Consider the following 26957-nt stretch of genomic DNA (forward strand, 5'->3'; position numbering starts at 1 on the left):
TGTGGATAACACTCTGTTATGGGTGATCTGTGGATGACACTCTGTTATGGGGGATCTGTGGATGACGCGCTGTTATGGGGGATCTGTGCATAACACTGTTATGGGGGATCCGTGGATAACACTCTGTTATGGGGGATCTGTGCATAACACTGTTATGGGGGATCCGTGGATAACACTCTGTTATGGGTGATCTGTGGATGACTCACTGTTATGGGGGATCTGTGAATAACACTCTGTTATGTGGATCTGTGTATGACGCACTGTTATGGGGGATCTGTGGATAACACTCTGTTATGGGGATCTGTGGATGACACGCTGATATGTGGGATCTGTGGATGACACTCTGTTATGGGGGATCTGTGGATGACGCGCTGTTATGGGAATCTGTGGATAACACTATTACAGTATGTAGATCTGTGGATGACGCTCTGTTATGGGGGATCTGTGGATAACAGTGTTATGGGGGATGTGTGGATTACCATGTTATGGGGGATCTGTGGATGACGCACTGTTATGAGTGATCTGTGAATGATGCACTGTTATGGGGATCTGTGGATAACACTGTTATGGGGGATCTTTGGTAATGCTGTTATGGGGTATCTGTGGATGACGCACTATTATGGGGATCTGTGGATGACGCACTGTTATGGGGGATCTGTGGATAACACTCTGTTATGTGGATCTGTGGATGATGCTCTGATATGGGGATCTGTGGATGATGGACTGTTGTGGGGGATCTGTGGATGACGCGCTGTTATTGGGGATATCTGGATGACGCACTGTTATGGGGGATCTGTGGATGACACTTATGTGGATCTGTGGATGACGCTCTGTTATGGCATCTGTGAATAACACTCTGTTATGGGGGATCTGTGAATAACACTCTGTTATGGGGGATCTGTGGATGACGTGACGCACTGTTATGAGGGATCTGTGGATAGCACTCTGTTATGGGGAATCTGGATAACACTCTTATGTGGATCTGTGGATGACACACTGTTATGGGGGATCTGTGGATAACACTTATGTGGATCTGTGGATCTCACTCTGTTATGGGGGATCTGTGGATAAAATTAGTAAAAGTCCAACATGGTGTTCAGAAACCAGTCGCTATGCCAATAGTGGTAAAGCGAGTCCGCAAGAAAAAAGAACGTATGTCCTCACATAGAAGTATTCCAAGGGCGAGTATATAGGAAAATACTGCTCTTGGAACCACGCTGTGGAAAAGTATATTTAGTATCACCGGACGGTCAAGATGCAAAACTAACATAGCAGATATGTTTCATACTGTATGATGTGGAACTGTCCTATCTTGGTGTCCTCTTGGAGGAGTGTTGTAGCAACGATTAACAGGGTTTATTCAGTTGATGTAGAGCTTACACCATTAGTATGTATATTGGGATATGTTGAAGATCTGTCTATTGATGAGCACGGAAAAATTGCGGCACCTATGTTATATATGGCAAAAAAATTGAAAGCCAAAAATGGATAGCTGATCAGTAGCCTATGATATCAGAATTTATTGATAAAGTTAACTGGTTAGTAAATTTGGAAAAAGACATATACCTAAAAAGAGATTCAATCTCTAAATTTTACAAGATATGGGGTCTATGGATTGATGGCACTGGTTCGACATCTAGGGAATTGAGGACATTTCGCCTCAGCTTGCTTTGAAGTTATATTTATATGATGCCTCAAATTAAACTTCTTTGAAAATTATTAAAAATGTTATTAGTGTTTTCACAAGCTATATGTAATTGGTTTGACTACTGTTACTATGTTCAAATATTTGTTTATCCAATTACACTGGTTTTGCAGAGCCAAGATGTATAAATAACGCATGAATAATGTTTCTTAAGGTTGGGGGAGTGGAGAGCTGTGTTTCTCCAGTGTTTGTCTGGTTGTTGTTTTTCTCTTTGTGTTAATCTTTATAAAATGAAAAAAAAAATTGATTAAAAAAAAAATATCACCGGAAGGTGGAAGATGTGGAAACAACTAGGTCCACACAATAAAAGTATAGATTAGGGCAGTGGTGTGCCAGTGGTGTAACCAAGAGTCCGGTGAAATTCCAGGATTACAAAATGGACACAAAAAAAAATTGTATATAATGACTCAAATAAAATATATATGAGGTCTCTGGGTCACCCCAGTGAATTTTACCAAAGATCCAGTACCTTAAGTGTCAATAATTAAAAGCAATATTTATACTTTATTTAAGTATGGGAGGGACTTTTATCTCCAACAATGAGAAACAGCCATGGGGACCAGGTTTGCACCCAGTTACGCTAATCTCTCTGTCTGCAATAAACTATCATTTATCCACAACCTCTTTATCAATAACAACTTCCTTCCTTGGCATCACTGAAACCTGGCTCACCCTCTCTGACTCAGCCTCTCAGGCCGCGCTATGGTGGATTCCACCTCTCTCACACCCCTTGCCCTAGCAACAAACGTGGTGGAGGAGTTGGCTTGCGTCTGTCCGATACCTGCTCCTTTACCCCAATTAAACTACCACCCTGGGCCTGTGGGAACATCTACATATCTATCCCCAGGGTGATCTGTGTGCTGGCTTGGTCCTTTGGAAACGTTTTATATGACAGAAAATACCCAAACGTGACTAAAAATTGCACCCCTCAAGGTGCTCAAAACCACATTCAAGAAGTTTATTAACCCTTCAGAAGCTTTGCAGGAATCTTTAGAATGTGGAAGGAAAAAATGAACATTTCACTTTTTTTTGCAAAAATTTTAATTTAGACCCACATTTTTTATTTTCAAAAGGGTAATAGGAAAATATGGACCCCAAAGTTTGTTGTGCAATTTCTCTTGAGAATGGTGATACCCAACATGTAGGGGAACACCACTGTTTGAGTGCATGGAAGGGCTTGGAAGGGAAAGGAACGCCATTTGACTTTTTGAATGCAAAATTAGCTGGAATAATTAGCGGACGCCATGTCGCATTTGAAGAGCTCCTGATGTGCATAAACAGTGGAAACCCCCCAGATGTGACACCATTTTGGAAACTAGATTCTTCAGGGAACTTATCTAGATGTGTGGTGAGCACATTGTATCCCCAAGTGCTTCAACATTGAGATGCGAAAATAAAATAAATCACATTTTTCCCATACAAATGTTCTTTTGGTCCCAAATTTTTAAATTGCAAATAAACAGTCCAATCAGCAGACACACGTCAGTGTGGGTTCAAACAGATTACAGTCCTCTCTCTCAGCTTCTGGGAGACTGCCATCCCCAAATACAACTCTCATTTTCTAGTCACTCACCAGCTCCAACACAAACCTTTGTGCCCAAATGAGGCTGTTTTACTTTAGATCCCTTGAAGTTTAATGAAGCAATAAAGTTTCACATTTGGACCAAACCACATTGCCTGTGTGAACACTACCTACTGCTGAGCGTGAATCCCTACAATAATAAAAGACGCTGATGACAAAGAAGACTAACAGCGTTTTCCTGATGCAACTTCACCTCGGAGAACGCAACGACTGTCATTGTCTAAAAGTCCCCGTTTGCAAGTAGCCAAACACAGAAAATGTATAAAGTAGATCTGAAGTTTAAGATTTTAAGTACTGCAGTTTAAGTCCTTGAGGCAGAGGTTTCAAGGTGTGGATCCACACTGGCCAAAAACTGATACTTATGAGGACCTATAATGACCTATCATGAAAAAGTATCCCTTTATTTTAGTATATTACAGGTAAAAAACAGATTCTAAATATAAGTAATTAAAAATCATTAAGGGTACCGTCTCACAAAACGATTTACCAACGATCACGACCAGCGATACGACCTGGCCGTGATCGTTGGTAAGTCGTTGTGTGGTCGCTGGGGAGCTGACACAGACAGCTCTCCAGCGACCAACGATGCCGAGGTCCCGGGTAACCAGGGTAAACATCGGGTTACTAAGCGCAGGGCCGCGCTTAGTAACCCGATGTTTACCCTGGTTACCATCGTAAACGTAAAAAAAACCAAACAGTACATACTCACATTCCGGTGTCCGTCAGGTCCCTTGCCGTCTGCTTCCCGCACTGACTGACTGCCGGCCGTAAAGTGAAAGCACAGCACAGCGGTGACGTCACCGCTGTGATCTGCTTTCACTTTCCGGCCGGCAGACAGTCAGTGCGGGAAGCAGACGGCAAGGGACCTGACGGACACCGGAATGTGAGTATGTACTGTTTGGTTTTTTTTACATTTACGACGGTAACCAGGGTAAACATCGGGTTACTAAGCGCGGCCCTGCGCTTAGTAACCCGATGTTTACCCTGGTTACAAGCGAACGCATCGTTGGATCGGTGTCACACACACCGATCCAACGATGACAGCGGGAGATCCAGCGACGAACAAACGAGCTGCTACGACGTACGATTCTCAGCAGGGTCCCTGATCGCTGCTGCGTGTCAGACACAGCGATATCGTATGGATATCGCTGGAACGTCACGGATTGTGCCGTCGTAGCGACAAAAGTGCCACTGTGAGACGGTACCCTAAGGAAAGGGCTGATAATAGCACAAGAAAAGAAGTGCAAGTGTGCAAGTGATGCTATTATGACTACCAGTAAAACGTCGCCACCATTTCCTGAGTTACCTAATGGTGCTCAGCATGGAAATGACGTATCTTCTGTGAGCAGAGTGGTCTCACCGCTCAGGACAGATAACATGATGTGGAGAAACTGTGCGGCTCATCCCAGGGACACACTACTACTTTAGTAGAAGACTTTTCCCTGCCTGTCAGCAGCTTCCATGTCTAGACACGGATGTTGGGAGCGGCAGGGAAAATTGTAATCAAAGCGGGGAAGGGCCCAATAGGCAAAAGAGGCGTATCCGTGCACCAAACTGTAGGCAATGAAAAGGGTGCACCAAAGGCTCTTCATTTGCATATGAATTAAAAGTTATTTTCTCAGGCACTGCACCAGGAACAGGTCCAGGGCTAGTATGTTTGCTATAGGGGCCGAAGTCCCCTACACCACTGTATAGCTTACTTAAAATGCATTTTGGGGGTGACAGACTCTTTCTAATTGTTTTATTTGGGAAAATCCCTGTAATGAAGCACTACAGTCAAAACATTTTCCACCACATTTATATAAAGAAATGAAATGGAATTCACTGAAAAAAAAAAAAAGGGCCTTAAGTAGATAAAGAACAAAAATCCTGAATTGAATCACTATATAAAATAAAAGTAAAAGCAATATAGTAGTTCAGGCCTCATACACACCTTTATTATCTGGTTATTTTTCACATAGTGCAGTGTGTTTGCTCTATTCCCTCCGGCGACCACTGGTGGGTATGCAAGAATTTCAGCACCCCGGATTCGACACTCAAAATCAAACTGTAAAGGAATAAAATATAGTGATAATAATGTAATATAAAACAATAGTACGTCTTTAGTGAGACACTTAGCTCAAGAAGCTCACGTTTCACATGTTGAATATGGCAATTCATGTCTTGCAGTCGTCTCGATAACACAGAGAATGGGCTGTTTCTATAGGGCAATTCCAGTCCATATGCACGGTTAGATCATGGTCACATTCCAAGATTTTATGCACAGATATCACATTATACCCCTCTGTTTCCTCCTCAATGTGACCACAAGGGAGATGGTGAAGAGCTCCCCCACAGCTGGCTGCTGGATTGCTTGTTGCTGGAGGAACACTTCTCTCCTCCCTCTGGACAGGAGTATTGTAGCCAGGTATGTGCTGTGCATCAAATGGAATAAGTAACTGCTACTCTAAATGCCAGAATACACCTATCTGAAACACTGTGGGCTCCGTGGGATTATTACTGGGAGCAGAAAATGCATACGCTTTTAGTAAATTCCTCCTCAGCTTGTTTCCCCCCTTCACTACCTTTCCACTTACCCTTGGTACCTTTGTCACTCCTCTCACATCTGATGTTGTAAATCTATGAGGAATATCAAGTATATACTTGTGGGTATTTTCGGATGGTATTAATTTCCAGCTAAGATATGTATGAGATCTTTATGAATCTCTTATTATCTATGTATACAGCATGTTACTTTGTCTTCTACTGTTAAAATCTGTGAACATTTTAAAGAAAAATTACAGTTTAAAAAAAAAAATTATTAAATGTAAGTAACTTGCTTTAGCTTCCTCCTATTAGCCAGAGCAAGAGCCGTTACAAAAGGCGGTCACCACACTTGCATGAATGACCATTACATACATGTACATGGTCGTGCCGGCATGAGTTCCTGACCATGCGCAGCAGCTATTTCCAGATGCTAAGCTTACTCCTCACATCCAGAGGATGCTTGTGATATGTACTTTACGTTTTTCATTTTTCTTCCATAATGTATCATGTTACCATACCTGTATAGTGAGCCCTTTATATCTATATATTCAGTTATATTTGGGTGGTGTGATTGACCAATGTGATGTAACTGTATGTTATTTATTTGTGCCTTGGGTTTTGTCCTGCATGCTTTAAAAAAGCTAGGTTATTATTATTATTTATTATTACAGCGCCATTTATACCATAGCACTTTACATGTGAGGAGGGGTATACACAATAAAAACAAGTACAATAATCTTAATCAATACAAGTCACGACTGGTACAGGAGGAGAGAGGACCCTGCCCGCGAGGGCTCACAATCTACAAGGGATGGGTGAGGATACAGTAGGTGAGGGTAGAGGTTATAAGCAGAAACATCACATATTGGACATATCTGACTATTAAAGGGAATCTGTAAGCAGGTTTTTGCTGTATAATCTGAGATCAGCATGATGTAGGGGGCAGAGACCCTGATTACACGGATGTATCACTTACTGGTCTGATTGCTTCAATAAAATCAGTGTTTTATCAGCAGGAGATGGATAACAGTCTGACGCCTCTCACACAGCCAAACCAGATCTCCACTTTGCACTGATGAGGGGCAGTACCCCGAAACACAGTGTCTGCAAGTTGAGATTCTGGTTTGGCTATTATTCTAAGTCATGTGACAAGGCTCGTTAAAGGGTCGACATTGACTTGTAGAATTGCTACCTTCCAATAGGTGGCACTAGAGTTCTAGCTCTCTTCCTCTCTGAAGAGACAATTTGCATAATTAGCATATTTCCCAGAGAAGCATTGCGGCTTTAAGTCTCCTTATCTCGGCATGCTTAGCATGTCGATCTCCGCAAGGAGAAACGATACTTCTTGGATATCACACTAGAGGACTAGTTGTCTTGTGACATGTAGTCCTCCTGTTCTGTATAAACCTGCCCCCATCATTGATCAGTAACTTGCAGCCAATCAGTGCTGTGGGCGGGGTTATACAGAGCTCAGCATTCTAAGCACTGCTAGATCTGCAGCAGAGAAAACAGGGATTTTATCAAAATGTCATTAATTAGACACGTGAGTAATCAGAGTAGAAATGCAATAAAGTCACAGTTTTATAGGGTATAGTTCTCACCTTGGCATATAAAAAAGCTTCATCCACAGGAGCCTTACTCCAATGCATAGTCTCTATGAAAGCCTAAAAGGCAAAAACATACAAAGAATGTAATGTACCTACAACATGAAATACACAGAAACTATTTTCACTCAATAAAACATTGTAAAAAGGGGCCATTTTCTTTTATTTGCTCTTTAAGGGCAAGTTCACACAGGGCGTTTTTGCTGCTTTTTTTTTCTGTAGCAAAACCTGATCTTCTTGGCAGGAAAGAAGCTGCGTCAAAAACGCGTTTTTTTGTTGCGTATTTGGTGCGTTTTTTTTGCTGCGCTTTTACCTGCGTTTTTGCTACGTTTTTTCAACACCCATTCAAGTTAATGGGTGAAAAACGCTGCTGAAAAAACGCTGAAAGAAGTGACATGCTCTATGTACAAAAAACACAGCAAAGCACAAAATACTGATCACACAAAAACCAGTGTGTGCGCATGAGATTTCAGAAATCTCATAGGCTTTGCTGGTACTGTAAAAAGCAGCTGAAAATTTGCATAAAAAACGCAGCAAAAACGCCCTGTGTGAACGTAGCCTAACACTTAACCTCAGATACCCCAGCCACTAACTCATAAACCAAAAAGGTGTATGTAACTCAAAATGATACCAATAAAAAGTACACCTCATTATGCAAAAGCAAGCCCTCATACCGCGATGTAAACAGAAATCTGAAAAGGGTCTCAGAATATGACAACCAAAGATTGTAATTTAAAAATGATTTTCTAGTGAAACTTAAAAAATCAAAAACATAAAAAACAACACAATTTGAATAGAAAATTAATATAGACCTGTAGAATTAAATAAAAATGTTGATACTACAAATAACCTATATAAAAAAATAGAAAAACACAATTCCATATTTACAGTTTTTTTGTTTTTGCCTCTTACAAAAAAAATATGGTACATAAAAAATTATCATAAAAGTCGTATGCACCCAAAAATGGCACCAATAAAAAAGGGTGACCCACATAATAAAGATAACATGTCAATTATACCTAATAATGAATGGTTAGAAAAAAAATAAAATCTAGAATTGCTGGTTTTATTGATAAGTTTGCACCCCGAAGAGTGATAAAAAGAAATGGCCTGTAACACAAAATGGTACAACTGAAAATAACAGGCTGTCACACAAAAAAGAAGTCTTCAGACAGCTCGGCTGCGGAAAATTGTAAAACTTATGGCTCTCAGAATATGGTGACACAAAAACAACCTATTTTTTAAAGAGTTTATTACTTGTACAAAAGTAATAAAACTATATAATTTTTGCATCACCATAATTGTACTGACTTACAGAATAACATTAACACTTTATTTCTACAAAATGGAAAATGAAGCCCAAAAAAACGTAAGCCGCTGAAAAAAAAAAAAAAGAAAACGTTATAGCTCCTGAAATGTAACAATAAAAAAGTGAAAGAAAGAAAAATGCTTTGTCCTAACAGGAAAATCTGGCTTCGGCGGGGAAGAGGTTGAGGACTACCTAGCAGGCCATAAAAGCCAAACAACTAGAACAAGCACACAAACACATTCTATTACACCCTAGAAAAGAAAAATTGACTCTGTTCACACTGATTTCGAAACTTCCGTACATGAGAAGAAATACGGCCTGCTTTTTTCATAAGATCAATTTCAGCTTGAGACTTAATTAAGCGAAGGCGCTGTGTGAGGCGTTGAGTAAACTTGATCCTATTCTTGATCTTGGCGTTTGACTCTACAAGAGGTTGGATGAAGTTAGAGTGCAGCGAATGGTGAGGCGGTCTCATGTAGTCGTACCACAGTGTTATCTTCTCATCTGAAACATGATAAAGCACAACAACAATAGAAACAACATATAAACGTAATGTCACTAATTACAGAAGCATTCCTATTAAAGGGAACCTGTCAGCAGGTTTTTGGACCCCAAAGTATCGTCGTCGCGATGTTGGGTAGTTGTAAAGTAACTTTAAGTAAGGTACCTGTAGACTACTTCCATACCTTTATATTATAACTCCTTGTCTCGCAATCCATTGATGAATTCTTGTGCAGATGAGCTCACAAGTGCAGGTGCTCGGCCTGCACAGACAGCTCTCCGGCCTCTCTCAGTCTTTTATCGCCCGTCGCTGGCCTCCTGCCAGTGAATGACAGGTCACTTTTCTCTGATGACACTGCGACAGCTGGACTATTCATCTGTGTATGTGCTGCGCCCGTTATGATGGCAAATGTGTGGGACCTCAAACAGGGCAGTATGTCATGGAGACAAACATTTCCTGTGGGTGTTCCCTGCGACAGCACATGCGCCGATGGATAGCTCGACTCCTGCAACGTCATCAGGACCTTACTGTGCATGCCCCCGGGAATGACGGCGCCTGCGTGAGATGTTCATCCGGGGAAGCAGGTCACAGACAAGAGTGACTGGTCAGTCACTGGGAGGAGAAAGAGGGAGAGAGGTTGGCTGGACTATGAGACAACAGAAACACAGACTTTACTGACAAACGTCACTTTGGGTCTAAAACCTACTGACAGGTTCCCTTTACGTTTTATTACTTTGAGTCGGTTTTCTGAAACAATCTGCAACTTATAAGGCAAATATAGTACAAAACTATGACTGCGCATAACGGATGTAGATTTCAATTTCTGATGTAAGCAGGACCAATTGTTGCTATTGTTCTGTCCAAGGTGAAAATGAAAGTGCCACCCACCAGCTGAAGTGGTCAGGAGAATTATGATTGAGTATTTTTAGGTGAATTTTAGTTTTTAAGCAACATCACATTTGCTGGACAACCCCTTTAAATCAACCTCAACAAAGCTCCCATCAGCGATTTATGTACACGCAGGACTTCCGTAGGAGGCCGTTATGAACTCTATAGGAACATATGATGTCGGTAGCGGCTGGTATTATTTCAGTAGCGGCTAATAATCAGCCCATACAGAAATCATATATAGACTGATTTTCTGGTCATGTTAGTCCCTAATATTGAAATCACATCATCCTTACAGAAGCCTGGTGCAGGTAAGTTATTACAGTAATCATCCACCCACCCCGTTAGTAACTTAGTGAATAACTCCCCTCCAGTTTACAATCACCTCACCGCTCCATGTGTAATAAAGAATAAATCAATAAAATAATAGTGTCATACATGAATTATTCACCACGATTACTCACACATCCATTTTATATAGTCCACTATCACAAATCCCGAGCACTGCTGGCACATTACGCATTAGACATAGTACGCAAAACACAGGCATACACACCATGACATTTTTGTGATGCACTAGCTCAGAAGATGTCTTTTTGGCTCATTCATTCATTCATTGTAATAGCCATACCTTTTTATTTTCAGATTCAGTATACGAGAGACTTTTTCTAGATGAGCTGTAGTTTTTTATATTTAGAAGGGATACACCACGGAGATTAAATTGTATTACATCAACATAATGTAAAAAAATATAAAGGCTCATATTCATATTACGGTTTTCAATTGCTATGTTATGTCCTATTTATAATTTCTCACTGTGACACCGATGCTGCTCCTGACTGCTCCCCCTCCCTTCTGGGATGCTTGTTTCTGGCTCCTTATGCAAGCCAGCCTCCTGACAAAGCCTCCTTCCCAGCAATAACAGGTGAGGGGGTTTACCTGGCTACATGCTTCAATGTAAGCCATGATCTCTGACACCTCTCCTGTGCTATTGTTTGCACTGTCATGGTAGATCTGCTCTGCGTCCCCACTTTTCCTTTGCTTACTCCCTGCTCTATTACAGCTTGTATGTGAAATGTCAAGAGCAAGGAGTGATGGCTAGGAAAAAAGTCACTATACGCTCCTTAACATGTTACATACAAGCTGTAGGGGTGCAGGCAGGAGTGTAAAGAAAATTAACAGGCAGAGCAAATTTCCTTGACAGTATAAATGACACACATCAGGTTTTATCAGAAGGAGTGGACTGCATGTAAAGATTAGGGTGTGACCCTAATCTGTGACTGCCGGGAAGGCTTTGTCAGGGGGTTGGCTCGCATATGGAGAAAGAAGCAAGCAACACTCCCAATCAGTAACCTAGCCTCCCAAAAGTGAGGGGGAGGGGCACTGAGAAACAGCATCAGTGTCAGGTCCACAAGTTCACACAAATCTATTAAAAAAAACTGAATTTCATCTAAAAAAAAAAAAAAGAAGATAATTTTTTTCATTTGTAGTCATCTATCTGTATGCCATTCGTTTTTAGACATCAGTGGTAAATAAAATGTATAAAACCCAAAACAGTATCTTATGTTAAGAATTGCAATGTATCCATAAAATTGGATTCTACATGGTTGATGAATATAGTTTCCGATATTTTTTAGTAACCAAAGACTTGCATAGGTCTCATTCAAACTACAGGCCATGCCAGTGCAAGCTGCAATTTTGGCAGCTGCATTCAATCAGCAAGAACAAAAATCATCTCCACAGTCCAACTGAATGACAGTGATGTAAGAGGTGTCCGGTGAAGTCCGTTTTTTCAACAGACCGCACTCAGCTCAGCTCGGTAATGACAGGCATGGGGGTCTTCAACACAACCCCAGCTGTCATAGTAACACACTGGAGCCCTGGGATTATGTCAAGGGCGCACTGAGGTGAGCATAGAATGACACATCCTCATGCTGGCACGCTATTAATTCTGCTGTCAGAATTTTATAGCAACATTTAACAGGTTAACAGTAGTGGGTAGACCTGCGGTCTATCCGCGGCTGTTAAAGGCACGTCCTGGCTATGACACACAGCCATTACCTGCCGGGTATGCGGTGAGCTCATACCTTGAGCCTAGCCTATACACGTGCAAACAACTTGCCACAAAAAGATGTTTCCACTTGGTCATCATTTGTATATCGCTAACATGTCTATCCATCCTGTGATTTCTAATATTCTATTACTTTTCTTTCTTGCTGTTGCAATGGCTATATTGAGCAGTGTATACACAGGGCTCACAGAGGGACTAGTTGCATCCTAGATAAAGCAGTGCCAAGCACCATTCTCTTGCAGCAGGTCACAAGTCTCTCCAAGCCTATAGATCCCGATTTTTCGAACTTTAAGATGCACCAGACCATAAGACACACCCCAAATTTTCAATAGGGAAATAGGAAAAAAAATAATGTGTCAAATTGTGGTCCATCTTACAGTCCAAAATTTAGCTTACTGGGGTTAGGGGGTTATTGGCAATGCTGGTGGAGTGAGGTCACAGGAGGTGTTCGGTGGTCCGGCGATGATCTGACTTCCATCCCAGGCTGGTGCAGTAGGTTCAGCGGTGTTGGTGCTCCACCAACATTTTTTGAAAGCCCGGAGCTCCCGCACATCCATTGCTGCAATGTGGAGGCCTCCGGGAAAATGGCCACTGGAGGCGGCGCATGAGAATATTGAGATCTCACACCGAAATCTCATCTCCCGAGGTCTCGGGATGAGATCCCGTTGTCGAGATCTTAATCTGCACATGCGCCGCCTCCGTCATAGGCCACCGCATTGCAGGAATGGAAGTGCGAGGGCTCCGGGCTTTAACAAAATGTCAGAGGAGCACCCGCACCACCGAACCTGCCGCACCAGCCTGGGATGGGAGTCAGATCATTGCCCTACAGTGTTGGACCACCGAACACCCCCTCTTCCCAGCCCAGAGCTGCCAGAATCGCCCGACACCTGCTGCAGCCACACTCCTGGTAAGTATATTCGGACTGTAAGAAGCACTCCCATTTCCCCTCCAAATTTTGTAGGAAAAAAGTGCGTCTTATAGTCCGAAAAATACGGTATATACAGAGAAGACCCTAGTGGACCTGATCAATTGTACAATTTCATGTAACAGATTCCTTCAGCAGTCTGGTCATGTGACCATATAGTAGTGACCACCCAGAGCATTACAAGGTTTTCTACTATATCCAGGGGGTCACCATATCTATGCGAGTCCTGTCTTCTGCCTCTGACAATCTTAGGGGATTAGTGAATAGGTTGTGATTATAACTACTTTATATTTGGTTTATATTGCTAGAAGGAGCAGAAAAAGAGAGAGAGCACTCCTTTAATTTAAAAATAGAGATCCACATACCAAGTAGTTTGGGCAGTATATGTTTAAATTCCTCTAATGGATAAGCTTCATCTACGCCGGTCAATGCAACTGCTCCGTCAGGGCCAGAGCGAGGTCCATCCCATAATTCCCGTCCAGTGTCTCTGCGTGGTACAAAGAGCGTGGCTGTGTGAGACGGCATACAATGCCCTGGTCTGCTCTGTAGAAGAAGGATGCTATCTGGCTCTAAAAATCCACACAAGTAGAGAAAGTCATTGTTCTGATGAAATGGAAAGGGAATGTCATTTGACATATACATGTTCGCGCTGGATAAGAAAACTGCAGCATGATCTGTGTCAAGTCCCAAAGCTTGAGATTCTGTATGTATCTGAGACATCAGCTTGTGACGGCGAAGGGCGTACTCAGTCTGTGTCAATCCTGGCGTCACCTCCCCTGCAACAAAAAAAGGACAATTTGCCTTACATAATTGCCATCCATTGTAAGAATTGTTTCATTTTTGAGTGTAACTCTTTTTTTATACTTTTCATTTTAGTGATTAATTAACAATGTATATTTGATGCAGATTTGTTTGTGTAAACGCTGCATAAATGTGAACATGGCCTCAAAGCATTCTTGGCCTTTTCTCCCTCTCATTTGCAAAGTTACTATGGAAGTGTGTCCCCTCTATGATGAGAGCATTGCTTGTGTTCCCTGGGAGTTCCATTACTTGAACCTTCAGAGATCACACACACATGGCAACTAGAAAGGTTCATAGTAGGTAAGTTCAGGGCCTTATTTATGGCTCCTGCTGCTCTTGGCACTGAGCCTCAGTCTATTTGCACTTACAATTATCACCATGATCACAGTTTGCTTGTTCTTAAAGGCGTGGTCCGAAGGCAAAGTAAATTTCATTCTAAATCCCAACGTATTTGATGCCATAATGTAAACTATTTCCTTATATACCTTGCATTAAAAATTGTGTGCACCACAACATTGCAATAAAAAGCAATAATTGACGATCAAAATACTGTATCCACCCCAAAATGGAATCAATACAAATTTCACCTCAGGGCACAAAAAAACCCTTCACCCAGCCCCAGGACCTGAAAGATGAAGGTCTTATAGGTCTCGGAAATTGGGGATAAAATTAAAATTATTCTTTTTTTTTTTTGTTTGTTTGTTTACAAATTTCCCTAAATTATTTTTACCACCCAAATAATAAAAAAAAATACTATCTAAAACTAGCTAAGTGTTGTCATGACAGCCAAAGTTTAAATGATGATATCCAGGTCTGCAATCTATGGTGGCCTGTTAGCCCCAGTCAGCAGCAGGGTCTAACGAGCGATCTGCCAGTGTACAGCTGGGTGTACAGTTAGATATCATACCTGGCAATGCATGAGACCAGTGATCAGAGAAATAAAAGTTGAAGTATATATATATATATATACACTCCCTGACAGAAGTTATGTCGCTTATCCATGTTTTGTAAATAAAAGCTTATAACGTTCGCTTATGACGTAAAATTCATCCATTGGTTGTATAAATGTATTCTTTGGATAAGCGACATAACTTCTGGTCAGGGAGTGTGTATATATATATATATATATATATATATATATATATATATATATATATATATATATATATATATATATATATATATATATATATATATAGTTAGGTCCATATATATTTGGACAGAGACAACATTTTTCTAATTTTGGTTATAGACATTACCACAATGAATTTTAAACAAAACGATTCAGATGCAGTTGAAATTCAGACTTTCAGCTTTCATTTGAGGGTATCCACATTAAAATTGGATGAAGGGTTTAGGAGTTTCAGCTCCTTAACATGTGCCACCCTGTTTTTAAAGGGACCAAAAGTAATTGGACAGATGCAATAATTTTAACCCCTTCACCCCCGGAGCTTTTTCCGTTTTCGTTTTTCGCTCCCCTCCTTCCCAGAGCCATAACTTTTTTATTTTTCTGTCAATTTGGCCATGTGAGGGCTTATTTTTTGCGGGACGAGTTGTACTTTTGAACGACATCATTGGTTTTACCATGTCTTGTACTAGAAAACGGGAAAAAAATTCCAAATGCAGTGAAATTGCAAAAAAAGTGCAATCCCACACTTGTTTTTTGCTTGCCTATTTTGCTAGGTTCACTAAATGTTAAAACTGACCAGCCATTATGATTCTCCAGGTCAGTACGAGTTCATAGACACCTAACATGACTAGGTTATTTTTCACCTAAGTGGTGAAAAAAAATTCCAAACTTTGCAAAAAACAAAACAAAACAAAATTGCGCCATTTTCCGATACTCGTAGCGTCTCCATTTTTCGTGATCTGGGGTCAGGTGAGGGCTTATTTTTTGTGTGCCGAGCTGGCATTTTTAATGATAGCATTTTGGTGCAGATACGTTCTTTTGATCGCCCGTTATTGCATTTTAATGCAATGTCGTGGTGACAAAAAAAACGTAAATCTGGCGTTTCGATTTTTTTTCTCATTACGCCGTTTAGCTATCAGGTTAATGCTTTTTTTTTATTGATAGATCGGGCGATTCTGAACGCGGCGATACCAAATATGTGTAGGTTGGGGTTTTTTTTATTGATTTATTTTGATTGGGGCGAAAGGGGGGTGATTTAAACTTTTGTTGTTTTTTTTTCACATTTTTTTTACTTTTTTTTTTTACTTTTGCCATGCTTCTATAGCCTCCATGGGAGGCTAGAAGCAGGCACAGCCCGATCGGCTCTGCTACATAACAGCGATCATCAGATCGCTGTTATGTAGCTAAAATGCAGGTGTGCTGTGAGCGCCGACCACAGGGTGGCGCTCACAGCCACCGGCGATCAGTAACCATAGAGGTCTCCAGGACCTCTATGGTTACAGTGTACAAGCATCGCCGACCCCCGATCATGTGACGGGGGTCGGCGATGCGCTCATATCCGGCCGCACGGCCGGATGCGGTAGTTAAATGCCGCTGTCTGCGTTTGACAGCGGCATTTAACTAGTTAATAGCGGCGGGTGATCGCGATTTCACCCGCCGCTATTGCGCGCACATGTCAGCTGTAAAAAACAGCTGACCTGTCGCGACTTTGATGTGCGCTCACCGCCGGGGCGCACATCAAAGCAGGGGACCCGACATCTGACGTACTATAACATCAGATGTTGGGAAGGGGTTAAATAAAATGTTCATTTTTAGTACTTGGTTGAAAACCCTTTGTTGGCAATGACTGCCTGAAGTCTTGAACTCATGGACATCACCAGACGCTGTGTTTCCTCCTTTTTGATGCTCTGCCAGGCCTTCACTGCGGTGGTTTTCAGATGCTGTTTGTTTGTGGGCCTTTCTGTCTGAAGTTTAGTCTTTAACAAGTGAAATGCATGCTCAATTTGGTTGAGATCAGGTGACTGACTTGGCCATTCAAGAATATTCCACTTCTTTGCTTTAATAAACTCCTGAGTTGCTTTGGCTTTATGTTTTGGGTCATTGTCCATCTGTAGTATGAAACGACGACCAATCAGTTTGGCTGCATTTGGCTGGATCTGAGCACACAGTATGGCTCTGAATACCTCAGAATTCATTTGGCTGCTTCTGTCCTGTGTCACATCATCAATAAACACTAGTGACCCAGTGCCACTGGCAGCCATGCATGCCCAAGCCATCACACTGCCTCCGCTGTGTTTTACAGATGATGTGGTATGCTTTGGTTCATGAGCTGTACCACGCCTTCGCCATACTTTTCTCTTTCCATCATTCTGGTAGAGGTTGATCTTGGTTTAATCTGTCCAAAGAATGTTCTTCCAGAACTGTGCTGGCTTTTTTAGATATTTTTTAGCAAAGTCCAGTCTAGCCTTTTTATTCTTGATGCTTATGAGTGGCTTGCACCGTGCAGTGAACCCTCTGTATTTACTTTCATGCAGTTTTCTCTTTATGGTAGATTTGGATATTGATACGCCGACCTCCTGGAGAGTGTTATTCACTTGGTTGGCTGTTGTGAAGGGGTTTCTCTTCACCATGGAGATTATTCTGTGATCATCCACCACTGTTGTCTTTCGTGGGCGCCCCGGTCTTTTTGCATTGATGAGTTCACCAGTGCTTTCTATCTTTCTCAGGATGTACCATACTTTAGATTTTGCCACTCCCAATATTGTAGCAATTTCTCGGATGGGTTTTTTCTGTTTTCGCAGCTTACGGATGGCTTGTTTCACCTGCATGGAGAGCTCCTTTGACCGCATGTTTACTTCACAGCAAAACCTTCCAAATGCAAGCACCACACCTCAAATCAACTCCAGGCCTTTTATCTGCATAATTGAGAATGACATAACGAAGGGATTGTCCACACTTGTCCATGAAATAGCCTTGGAGTCAATTGTCCAATTACTTTTGGTCCCTTTAAAAACAGGGTGGCACATGTTAAGGAGCTGAAACTCCTAAACCCTTCATCCAATTTTAATGTGGATACCCTCAAATGAAAGCTGAAAGTCTGAACTTCAACTGCATCTGAATTGTTTTGTTTAAAATTCATTGTGGTAATGTCTATAACCAAAATTAGAAAAATGTTGTCTCTGTCCAAATATATATGGACCTAACTGTATACATACACCGTATTTTTCTGACCATAAGACGTACTTTTTTTCCTCAAAGTGTGGGTGCGTCTTATGGTAGGGATGTAACGTGGAGAGGGGGCAGCAGCGAGTGGGATTGCACTGGGAGGCAGGAGGCAGAAAAATGTCCCTGCTGGGCTTCAGGAATCAGCACTGGGGAAACCACATGGTCCCAATCATTAAAGTGCAGTGAATATTCACAGAGCCCTCCCTGTTCTGATGTCATCACAGATCCTGCAGACACCACACTACAATCTGCAAGCTTCCTCCTGTGCTGTGGAGAGGCAACAAGAGGGAGCGCTCTGTGGTGTCATGGGATGGGATGCTCCAGCATTTTACCTAACCACAGCTGGCTGGCTGCCACAATTAAACGGTTAGTCACTACAACACACAATAAAGCACTCTGCCACTCCTGTGGTGAACTATAACTCCCAGCATGCCATAGGATTTGCAGGATATGCTGGGAGTTATAGTTCTCCCATGGGTTCTTAAAGCAGCACTCCAGTGTTATTTTTCAGTACTGGAGTGGTGCTTTAACCCCTTCCTGACATCTGACGTACTATCCCGTCGAGGTGGGGTGGGCCCGTATGACCACCGACGGGATAGTACGTCATACGCGATCGGCCGCGCTCACGGGGGGAGCGCGGCCGATCGCGGCCGGGTGTCAGCTGCATATCGCAGCTGACATCCGGCACTATGTGCCAGGAGCGGTCACGGACCGCACCCGGCACATTAACCCCCGGCACACCGCGATCAAACATGATCGCGGTGTACCGGCGGTATAGGGAAGCATCGCGCAGGGAGGGGGCTCCCTGCGGGCTTCCCTGAGACCCCCGGAGCAACGCGATGTAATCGCGTTGCTCCGAGGGTCTCCTACCTCCCTCCTCGCCGCAGGTCCCGGATCCAAGATGGCCGCGGCATCCGGGTCCTGCAGGGAGGGAGGTGGCTTACCGAGTGTCTGCTCAGAGCAGACACTTGGTAAGCCTGCAGCCCTGCACAGCAGATCGCAGATCTGGCAGAGTGCTGTGCACACTGCCAGATCAATGATCTGTGATGTCCCCCCCTGGGACAAAGTAAAAAAGTTAAAAACAAATTCCCCACATGTGTAAAAAAAAAAAAAAAAAAAAAAAATATCCTAAATAAAGAAAAAAAATATATATATTATTCCCATAAATACATTTCTTTTGCTAAATAAAATAAAAAAAACAATAAAAGTACACATATTTAGTATCGCCGCATCCGTAACGACCCAACCTATAAAACTGCCCCACTAGTTAACCCCTTCAGTAAACACCGTAAGGAAAAAAAAAAAAAAAACGAGGCAAAAAACAACGCTTTATTATCATACCGCCGAACAAAAAGTGGAATAACACGCGATCAAAAAGACTGATATAAATAACCATGGTACCGCTGAAAACGTCATCTTGTCCCGCAAAAAACGAGCTGCCATACAGCATCATCAGCAAAAAAATAAAAAAGTTATAGTCCTGAGAATAAAGCGATACCAAAATAATTATTTTTTCTATAAAATAGTTTTTATCGTATAAAAGCGCTAAAACATAAAAAAAAGATATAAATGAGATATCGCTGTAATCGTACTGACCCGACGAATAAAACTGCTTTATCAATTTTACCAAACGCGGAACGGTATAAACGCCTCCCCCAAAAGAAATTCATGAATAGCTGGTTTTTGATCACTCTGCCTCACAAAAATCGGAATAAAAAGCGATCAAAAAATGTCACGTGTCCAAAAATGTTACCAATAAAAACGTCAACTCGTCCCACAAAAAACAAGATCTCACATGACTCTGTGGACTCAAATATGGAAAAATTACAGCTCTCAAAATGTGGTAACACAAAAAATATTTTTTGCAATGAAAAGCGTCTTTCAGTGTGTGACGGCTGCCAATCATAAAAATCCGCTAAAAAACCCGCTATAAAAGTAAATCAAACCCCCCTTCATCACCCCCTTAGTTAGGGAAAAATTAAAAAATTAAAAAATGTATTTATTTCCATTTTCCCATTAGGGTTAGGGCTAGAGTTAGGACTAGAGTTAGGACTAGAGTTTGGGCTAGGGTTAGAGCTAGGGTTAGGGCTAAGGTTAGGGCAAGGGTTAGGGCTAGGGTTAGGGTTGGGGCTAGGGTTGGGGCTAGGGTTAGGGTTAGGGCTAGGGTTGGGCTAGGGTTAGGGCTAGGGTTGGGGCTAGGGTTGGGGCTAGGGTTAGGGCTAGGGTTAGGGCTAGTGTTACGGCTAGCGTTAGGGCTAGTGATAGGGCTAGGGTTATTGCTCGGGTTAGGGCTAGGGTTGGGGCTAGGGTTGGGGCTACAGTTAGGGTTGGGGCTAAAGATAGGGTTAGGGTTTGGATTACATTTACAGTTGGGAATAGGGTTGGGTGTGTCTGGGTTAGAGGAGTGGTTAGGGTTACTGTTGGGATTAGGGTTTGGGGTGTGTTTGGATTAGGGTTTCAGTTATAATTGGGGGGTTTCCACTGTTTAGGCACATCAGGGGCTCTCCAAACGGGACATGGCATCCGATCTGAATTCCAGCCAATTCTGCGTTGAAAAAGGAAAACAGTGCTCCTTCCCTTCAGAGCTCTCCCGTGTGCCCAAACAGGGGTTTACCCCAACATATGGGGTATCAGCGTACTCAGGACAAATTGGACATCATCTTTTGGGGTCCAAGTTCTCCTGCTACCCTTGGGAAAATACAAAACTGGGGGCCAAAAAATAAGTTTTGTGGGAAAAAAAAGATTTTTTATTTTCACGGCTCTGCGTTGTAAACTGTAGTGAAACACTTGGGGGTTCAAAGTTCTCACAACACATCTAGATAAGTTCCTTGGGGGGTCTAGTTTCCGATATGGGGTCACTTGTGGGGGGTTTGTACTGTTTGGGTACATCAGGGGCTCTGCAAATGCAACGTGACGCCTGCAGACCAATCCATTTAAGTCTGCATTCCAAATGGCGCTCCTTCCCTTCCGAGCTCTGTCATGCGCCCAAACAGTGGTTCCCCCCCACATATGGGGTATCAGCGTACTCAGGACAAATTGGACAACAACTTTTGGGGTCCAATTTATCCTGATACCCTTGTGAAAATACAAAACTGGGGGCTAAAAATCATTTTTGTGAAAAAAAAAAGAATTTTTATTTTCACGGCTCTGCGTTATAAACTGTAGTGAAACACTGGGGGGTTCAAAGTTCTCACAACACATCTAGATAAGTTCCTTGGGGGGTCTAGTTTCCAATATGGGGTAACTTGTGGGGGGTTTGTACTGTTTGGGTACATCAGGGGCTCTGCAAATGCAACGTGACGCCTGCAGACCAATCCATTTAAGTCTGCATTCCAAATGGCGCTCCTTCCCTTCCGAGCTCTGTCATGCGCCCAAACAGTGGTTCCCCCCCACATATGGGGTATCAGCGTACTCAGGACAAATTGGACAACAACTTTTGGGGTCCAATTTATCCTGATACCCTTGTGAAAATACAAAACTGGGGGCTAAAAATCATTTTTGTGAAAAAAAAAAGAATTTTTATTTTCACGGCTCTGCGTTATAAACTGTAATGAAACACTTGGGGGTTCAAAGCTCTCAAAACACATCTAGATAAGTTACTTAGGGGGTCTACTTTCCAAAATGGTGTCACTTGTACAGGGTTTCAATGTTTAGGCACATCAGGGGCTCTCCAAACGCAACATGGCGTCCCATCTCAATTCCAGTCAATTTTGCATTGAAAAGTCAAATGGTGCTCCTTCCCTTCCGAGCTCTGCTATGCGCCCAAACAGTGGTTTAACCCCACATATGAGGTATCGTCGTACTCAGGACAAATTGCACAACAACTTTTGTGGTCTAATTTCTTCTCTTACCCTTGGGGAAATAAAAAAATGGGGGCGAAAAGATCATTTTTGTGAAAAAATATGATTTTTTATTTTTACGGCTCTGCATTATAAACTTCTGTGAAGCACTTGTTGGGTCAAAGTGCTCAACACACATCTAGATAAGTTCCTTAAGGGGTCTACTTTCCAAAATGGTGTCACTTGTACAGGGTTTCAATGTTTAGGCACATCAGGGGCTCTCCAAACGCAACATGGCGTCCCATCTCAATTCCAGTCAATTTTGCATTGAAAAGTCAAATGGCGCTCCTTCCCTTCCGAGCTCTGCCCTGCGCCCAAACAATGGTTTACACCCACATATGGGGTATCAGCGTACTCAGGACAAATTGCACAACAATTTTTCGGGTCCAATTTCTTCTCTTACCCTTGGGAAAATAAAAAATTGGGGGCGAAAAGATCATTTTTGTGAAAAAATATGATTTTTTATTTTTACGGCTCTGCATTATAAACTTCTGTGAAGCACTTGTTGGGTCAAAGTGCTCACCACACATCTAGATAAGATCCTTAGGGGGTCTACTTTCCAAAATGGTGTCACTTGTGGGGGGTTTCAATGTTTAGGCACATCAGGGGCTCTCCAAATGCAACATGGCGTCCCATCTCAATTCCAGTCAATTTTGCATTGAAAAGTCAAATGGCGCTCCTTTCCTTCCGAGCTCTGCCATGCGCCCAAACAGTGGTTTACCCCCACATATGGGGTATCAGCGTACTCAGGACAAATTGTACAACAACTTTTGTGGTCCATTTTCTCCTGTTACCCTTGGTAAAATAAATCAAATTGGAGCTGAAGTAAATTTTGTGTGAACAAAAGTTAAATGTTCATTTTTATTTAAACATTCCAAAAATTCCTGTGAAACACCTGAAGGGTTAATAAACTTTTTGAAAGTGGTTTTGAGTACCTTGAGGGGTGCAGTTTTTAGAATGGTGTCACACTTGGGTATTTTCTATCATATAGACCCCTCAAAATTACTTCAAATGAGATGTGGTCCCTAAAAAAAAATGGTGTTGTAAAAATGAGAAATTGCTGGTCAACTTTTAACCCTTATAACTCCGTCACAAAAAAAAATTTTGGTTCCAAAATTGTGCTGATGTAAAGTAGACATGTGGGAAATGTTACTTATTAAGTATTTTGCGTGACATATGTCTGTGATTTAAGGGCATAAAAATTCAAAGTTGGAAAATTGCGAAATTTTCAAAATTTTCGCCAAATATTCGTTTTTTTTCACAAATAAACGCAAGTTATATCGAAGAAATTTTACCACTATCATGAAGTACAATATGTCACGAGAAAACAATGTCTGAATCGCCAAGATCCGTTGAAGCGTTCCAGAGTTATAACCTCATAAAGGGACAGTGGTCAGAATTGTAAAAATTGGCCCGGTCATTAACGTGCAAACCACCCTTGGAGGTGAAGGGGTTAAATATAGACCCTGTGCCCCCATTCTTATACTCACCCTCCAGCGTCTTCATATAGTACTTTACAGCCACCACACTGGTCCCGTAGCTACCAACATAATAGCATACTATTATATATAATAACAACACATATAATAGTATGTTATTAAATATGTTACCACCTTTTTTGCTTCAAATATTTTTTTCCCTATTTTCCACCTCTAAAACCTGGGTGCGTCTTATAGTCCGGTGCGTCTTATAGTCCGAAAAATACGGTGTGTGTGTATATATATATATATATATATATATATATATATATATATATATATCTATATATATATATATATATATATATATATATATATATCCACCAATAATAATATCTACCAATAAATACATATGTGCATGACAAAACGATAAATCACAATTATTTGATATCGCTGCATTTGAAAGAACCCGATCTATAGGGGCTCATACCCATCATCGTAAAAAAAAAAAGGTTCCGATATTGGTCCAGAGAAATGGGAAGAGTGTCATGCGATTTTTATCATCTAGCATCTGAATGAAATGACATCCAATTTACATGGGAATGCAATTCGATTGCAATGTGATTTTAACATGAACTTTTACATACAACAATTCTCTATGTCATTTACACAAAATTTTCAAAGGAAATATTCTTTTATATATATAATTTAGATAGATATATCTGCATACAGATAGATTAGATAGATAGATACAGAATTATAGATATAAACATGTGAGTGAGATATATAATGAGTGCTTTGTGTGTGGTTTACTGTACAAGTATTTTATTAATAAATCAATTATTTTCTGCAAAAAATGGCGTGGGGCCCACAAAATTTTATTAGCCAGCAGTTAATAAAAATGTCAGGGGACCCCACGCTCAGTTTTTTTTATTATTATTTAGTAATAAAATACAAGTACAGTAAGCTACACAAGAACTGTATTAATTATATACAGTGAAGAAAACAATTATTTGATCCCTTGCTGATTTTGTAAGGCTGGGTTCACATTGTGTTAACAGCAGCCCGTTCAACACATGCGTTAACAGGCTGCTGGTAACGCAAGTGCCGATTTGTCATCGCGCTAGCGCAGATAGAGCTAGCAGATGCTCTATCTGCGCTAGCAGTGACGGACCCTGAAACGCTGCAGCCCGCGTCCCAGGGTCCGTCACTCAATGACGACACATCGCTAGCGCACGCCCATTGTGGGCGTGCGCTAGCGATGCGTCCGACACAGGACTTAATGGCGGCGTTAACGGACTGCATTACACCGCGGAGTAACGTAGTCTGTCTAACGGATGCCTATAACGCAATGTGAACCTATGTTTGCCCACTGACAAAGACATGAGCAGTCTGTAATTTTAAGGGTAGGTTGATTTTAACATTGAGAGACAGAACATCAAAAATAAAATTCAGAAAATCACATTGTAAAAATTATATAAATTTGCATTTTGCAGTGAGAAATAAGTATTTGATCCCTCTGGCAAACAAGACTTAACACTTGTTGGCAAGCACAGCAGTCAGAAGTTTTTTGTAGTTGATGATGAGGTTTGCACATGTCAGGAGGAATTTTGGTCCACTCCTCTTTGCAGATCATCTCTAAATCAATAAGATTTTGAGGTTGACACTTGGCAACTCGGAGCTTCAACTCCCTCCATAAGTTTTCTATGGGATTAAGGTCTGGAGACTGGCTAGGCCACTCCATAACCTTAATGTGCTTCTTTTTGAGCCACTCCTTTCTTGCCTTGGCTGTATGTTTTGGGTCATTGTCTTGGTGGAAGACCCAGGCACGACCCATTTTTTTTTCCCCTGGCGGAGGGAAAGAGGTTGTCACTCAGGATTTTACGGTACATGGCTCCATCCATTCTCCCATTGATGCGGTGAAGTAGTCCTGTGCCCTTAGCAGAGAAACATTTCCAAAACATAATGTTTCCACCTCGATGCTACACAGTGGGGACGGTGTTATTTGGGTCATAGGTAGCATTTCTCTTCCTCCAAACATGGCGAGTTGAGTTACAGACAAAGACCTCAATTTTTGTCTCATCTGTACACAGCATCTTCTCCCAATCACTCACAGAATCATCCAGGTGTTCATTGGCAAACTTCAGATAGGCCTGCACATGTGCCTTCTTGAGCAGGGGGACCTTGCGGGCACTGCAGGACTTTAAATCTTTACGGCATAATATGTTAACAATGGTTTTCTTGGCGATTGTGGTTCCAGCTGCCTTGAGATCATTAACAAGTCCGCCCCCCCCCCCCCCGTGTAGTTTTAGGCTGATCTCTCACTTTCCTCATGATCAAGGATACCCCACGAGGTGACATTTTGCATGGTGCCCCAGATCGATGTCGATTGACAGTCATTTTGTATTTCTTCTATTTCCTTAGTATTACACCAACAGTTGTCACCTTCTCACCCAGCGTCTTACTTATGGTTTTGTAGCCCATTCCAGCTTTGTGCAGGTTTATGATCTTGTCCCTGACATCTTTATAAAGCTCTTTGGTTTTGCCCATGTTGTAGAGGTTAGAGTCTGACTGATTAATTGAATCTGTGGACAGGAGTCTTTTATAAAGGTGATTATGTAAGATAGCGGTCTTTAATGCAGGTAACGAGTTGATTAGGAGCGTCTAACTTGGTCTGTAGGAGCCAGAACTCTTAATGGTTGGTAGGGAATCAAATACTTATTTCTCACTGCAAAATGCAAATAAATTTATATAATTTATACAAAGTGATTTTCTGGATTTTATTTTTGATATTCTATCTCTCAATGTTATAATTAACCTACCCTTAAAATTATAGACTGCTCATGTCTTTGTCAGTGGGCAAACTTACAAAATCAGCAAGGGATCAAATAATTATGAACAGTGGCAGAAAGTCAATGGGTCCCAACCGGACACCCAGCTTTGGAGGGACTATATATGAACTGCCCCTCTCAGTGAAAAGGGGGACACACCCTATTTGTACTGAATACAAAAATACTGAAGAAAAACAGAAAACTGAGAATGACTTGAAAATATGCATGATGTAAAAGCATGTTCACACTGGTCATGGAAACAAACAAAACCTATCTGCCACTATTCATGCTAGGTAGGTTTTAACATTAGAGAGTGTAGTTACTGTCCCAATTAGGTATACCTTGTCGCGGTGGGACAGCTTTATGATTTTTTTTTTTTTTTTAGCAAAAACAGTGTTTACTAAGTACCCTATGTTAATTATTTAAAGCACTTGATTTTTTAGTTATTTATTTTCATTAGGGTATACTGTATGCACACATTATCTCTTCTTTGGTTTTGTTGCGGTTATTTGTGAAAATATTGGAAATTTGGTGAAAACTCTCTTATACCATTAAACCAGAGAGTTATGTCACACAAAATAGTTAATAAATAACATTTCCCACATGTCTACTTTACATTAGGACAATTTTTGTAACAATATTTTTTTTTTTGTTAGGAAGTTAGAAGGGTTAAAATGTCGAATAGCGATTTCTCATTTTTCCAACAAAATATACAAAACCATTTTTTTAGGGACCACATCAGATTTCAAGTGACAGAAGGGCCTATATGACAGAAAATACCCAAAGGTGTCACAAATCTAAAAACTGTACCCCTCAAGGTG

The 26957-nt window shown here is 41.5% G+C and overlaps 1 protein-coding gene across 4 annotated transcripts in view; it reads right to left on the minus strand.

Annotated features, from left to right (window-relative positions):
- The window catches only part of XPNPEP3 (X-prolyl aminopeptidase 3), a 180678-nt gene that overhangs the window by 109028 nt on the left and 44693 nt on the right, over window positions 1-26957 (minus strand). For all 4 annotated transcript variants that reach the window (XM_077276083.1, XM_077276086.1, XM_077276084.1 and 1 more), the window contains 4 exons: window positions 13478-13888; window positions 9028-9230; window positions 7415-7477; window positions 5221-5334 (listed from right to left, as the gene is read on the minus strand). In XM_077276083.1, coding sequence (XP_077132198.1) covers window positions 5221-5334; window positions 7415-7477; window positions 9028-9230; window positions 13478-13888 — 791 coding nt within the window. The remainder of the gene's footprint in view (window positions 1-5220; window positions 5335-7414; window positions 7478-9027; window positions 9231-13477; window positions 13889-26957) is intronic.

Source organism: Ranitomeya variabilis, chromosome 8 (genome assembly GCF_051348905.1).
Source record: "Ranitomeya variabilis isolate aRanVar5 chromosome 8, aRanVar5.hap1, whole genome shotgun sequence".
NCBI classification, from domain to species: domain Eukaryota; kingdom Metazoa; phylum Chordata; class Amphibia; order Anura; family Dendrobatidae; genus Ranitomeya; species Ranitomeya variabilis.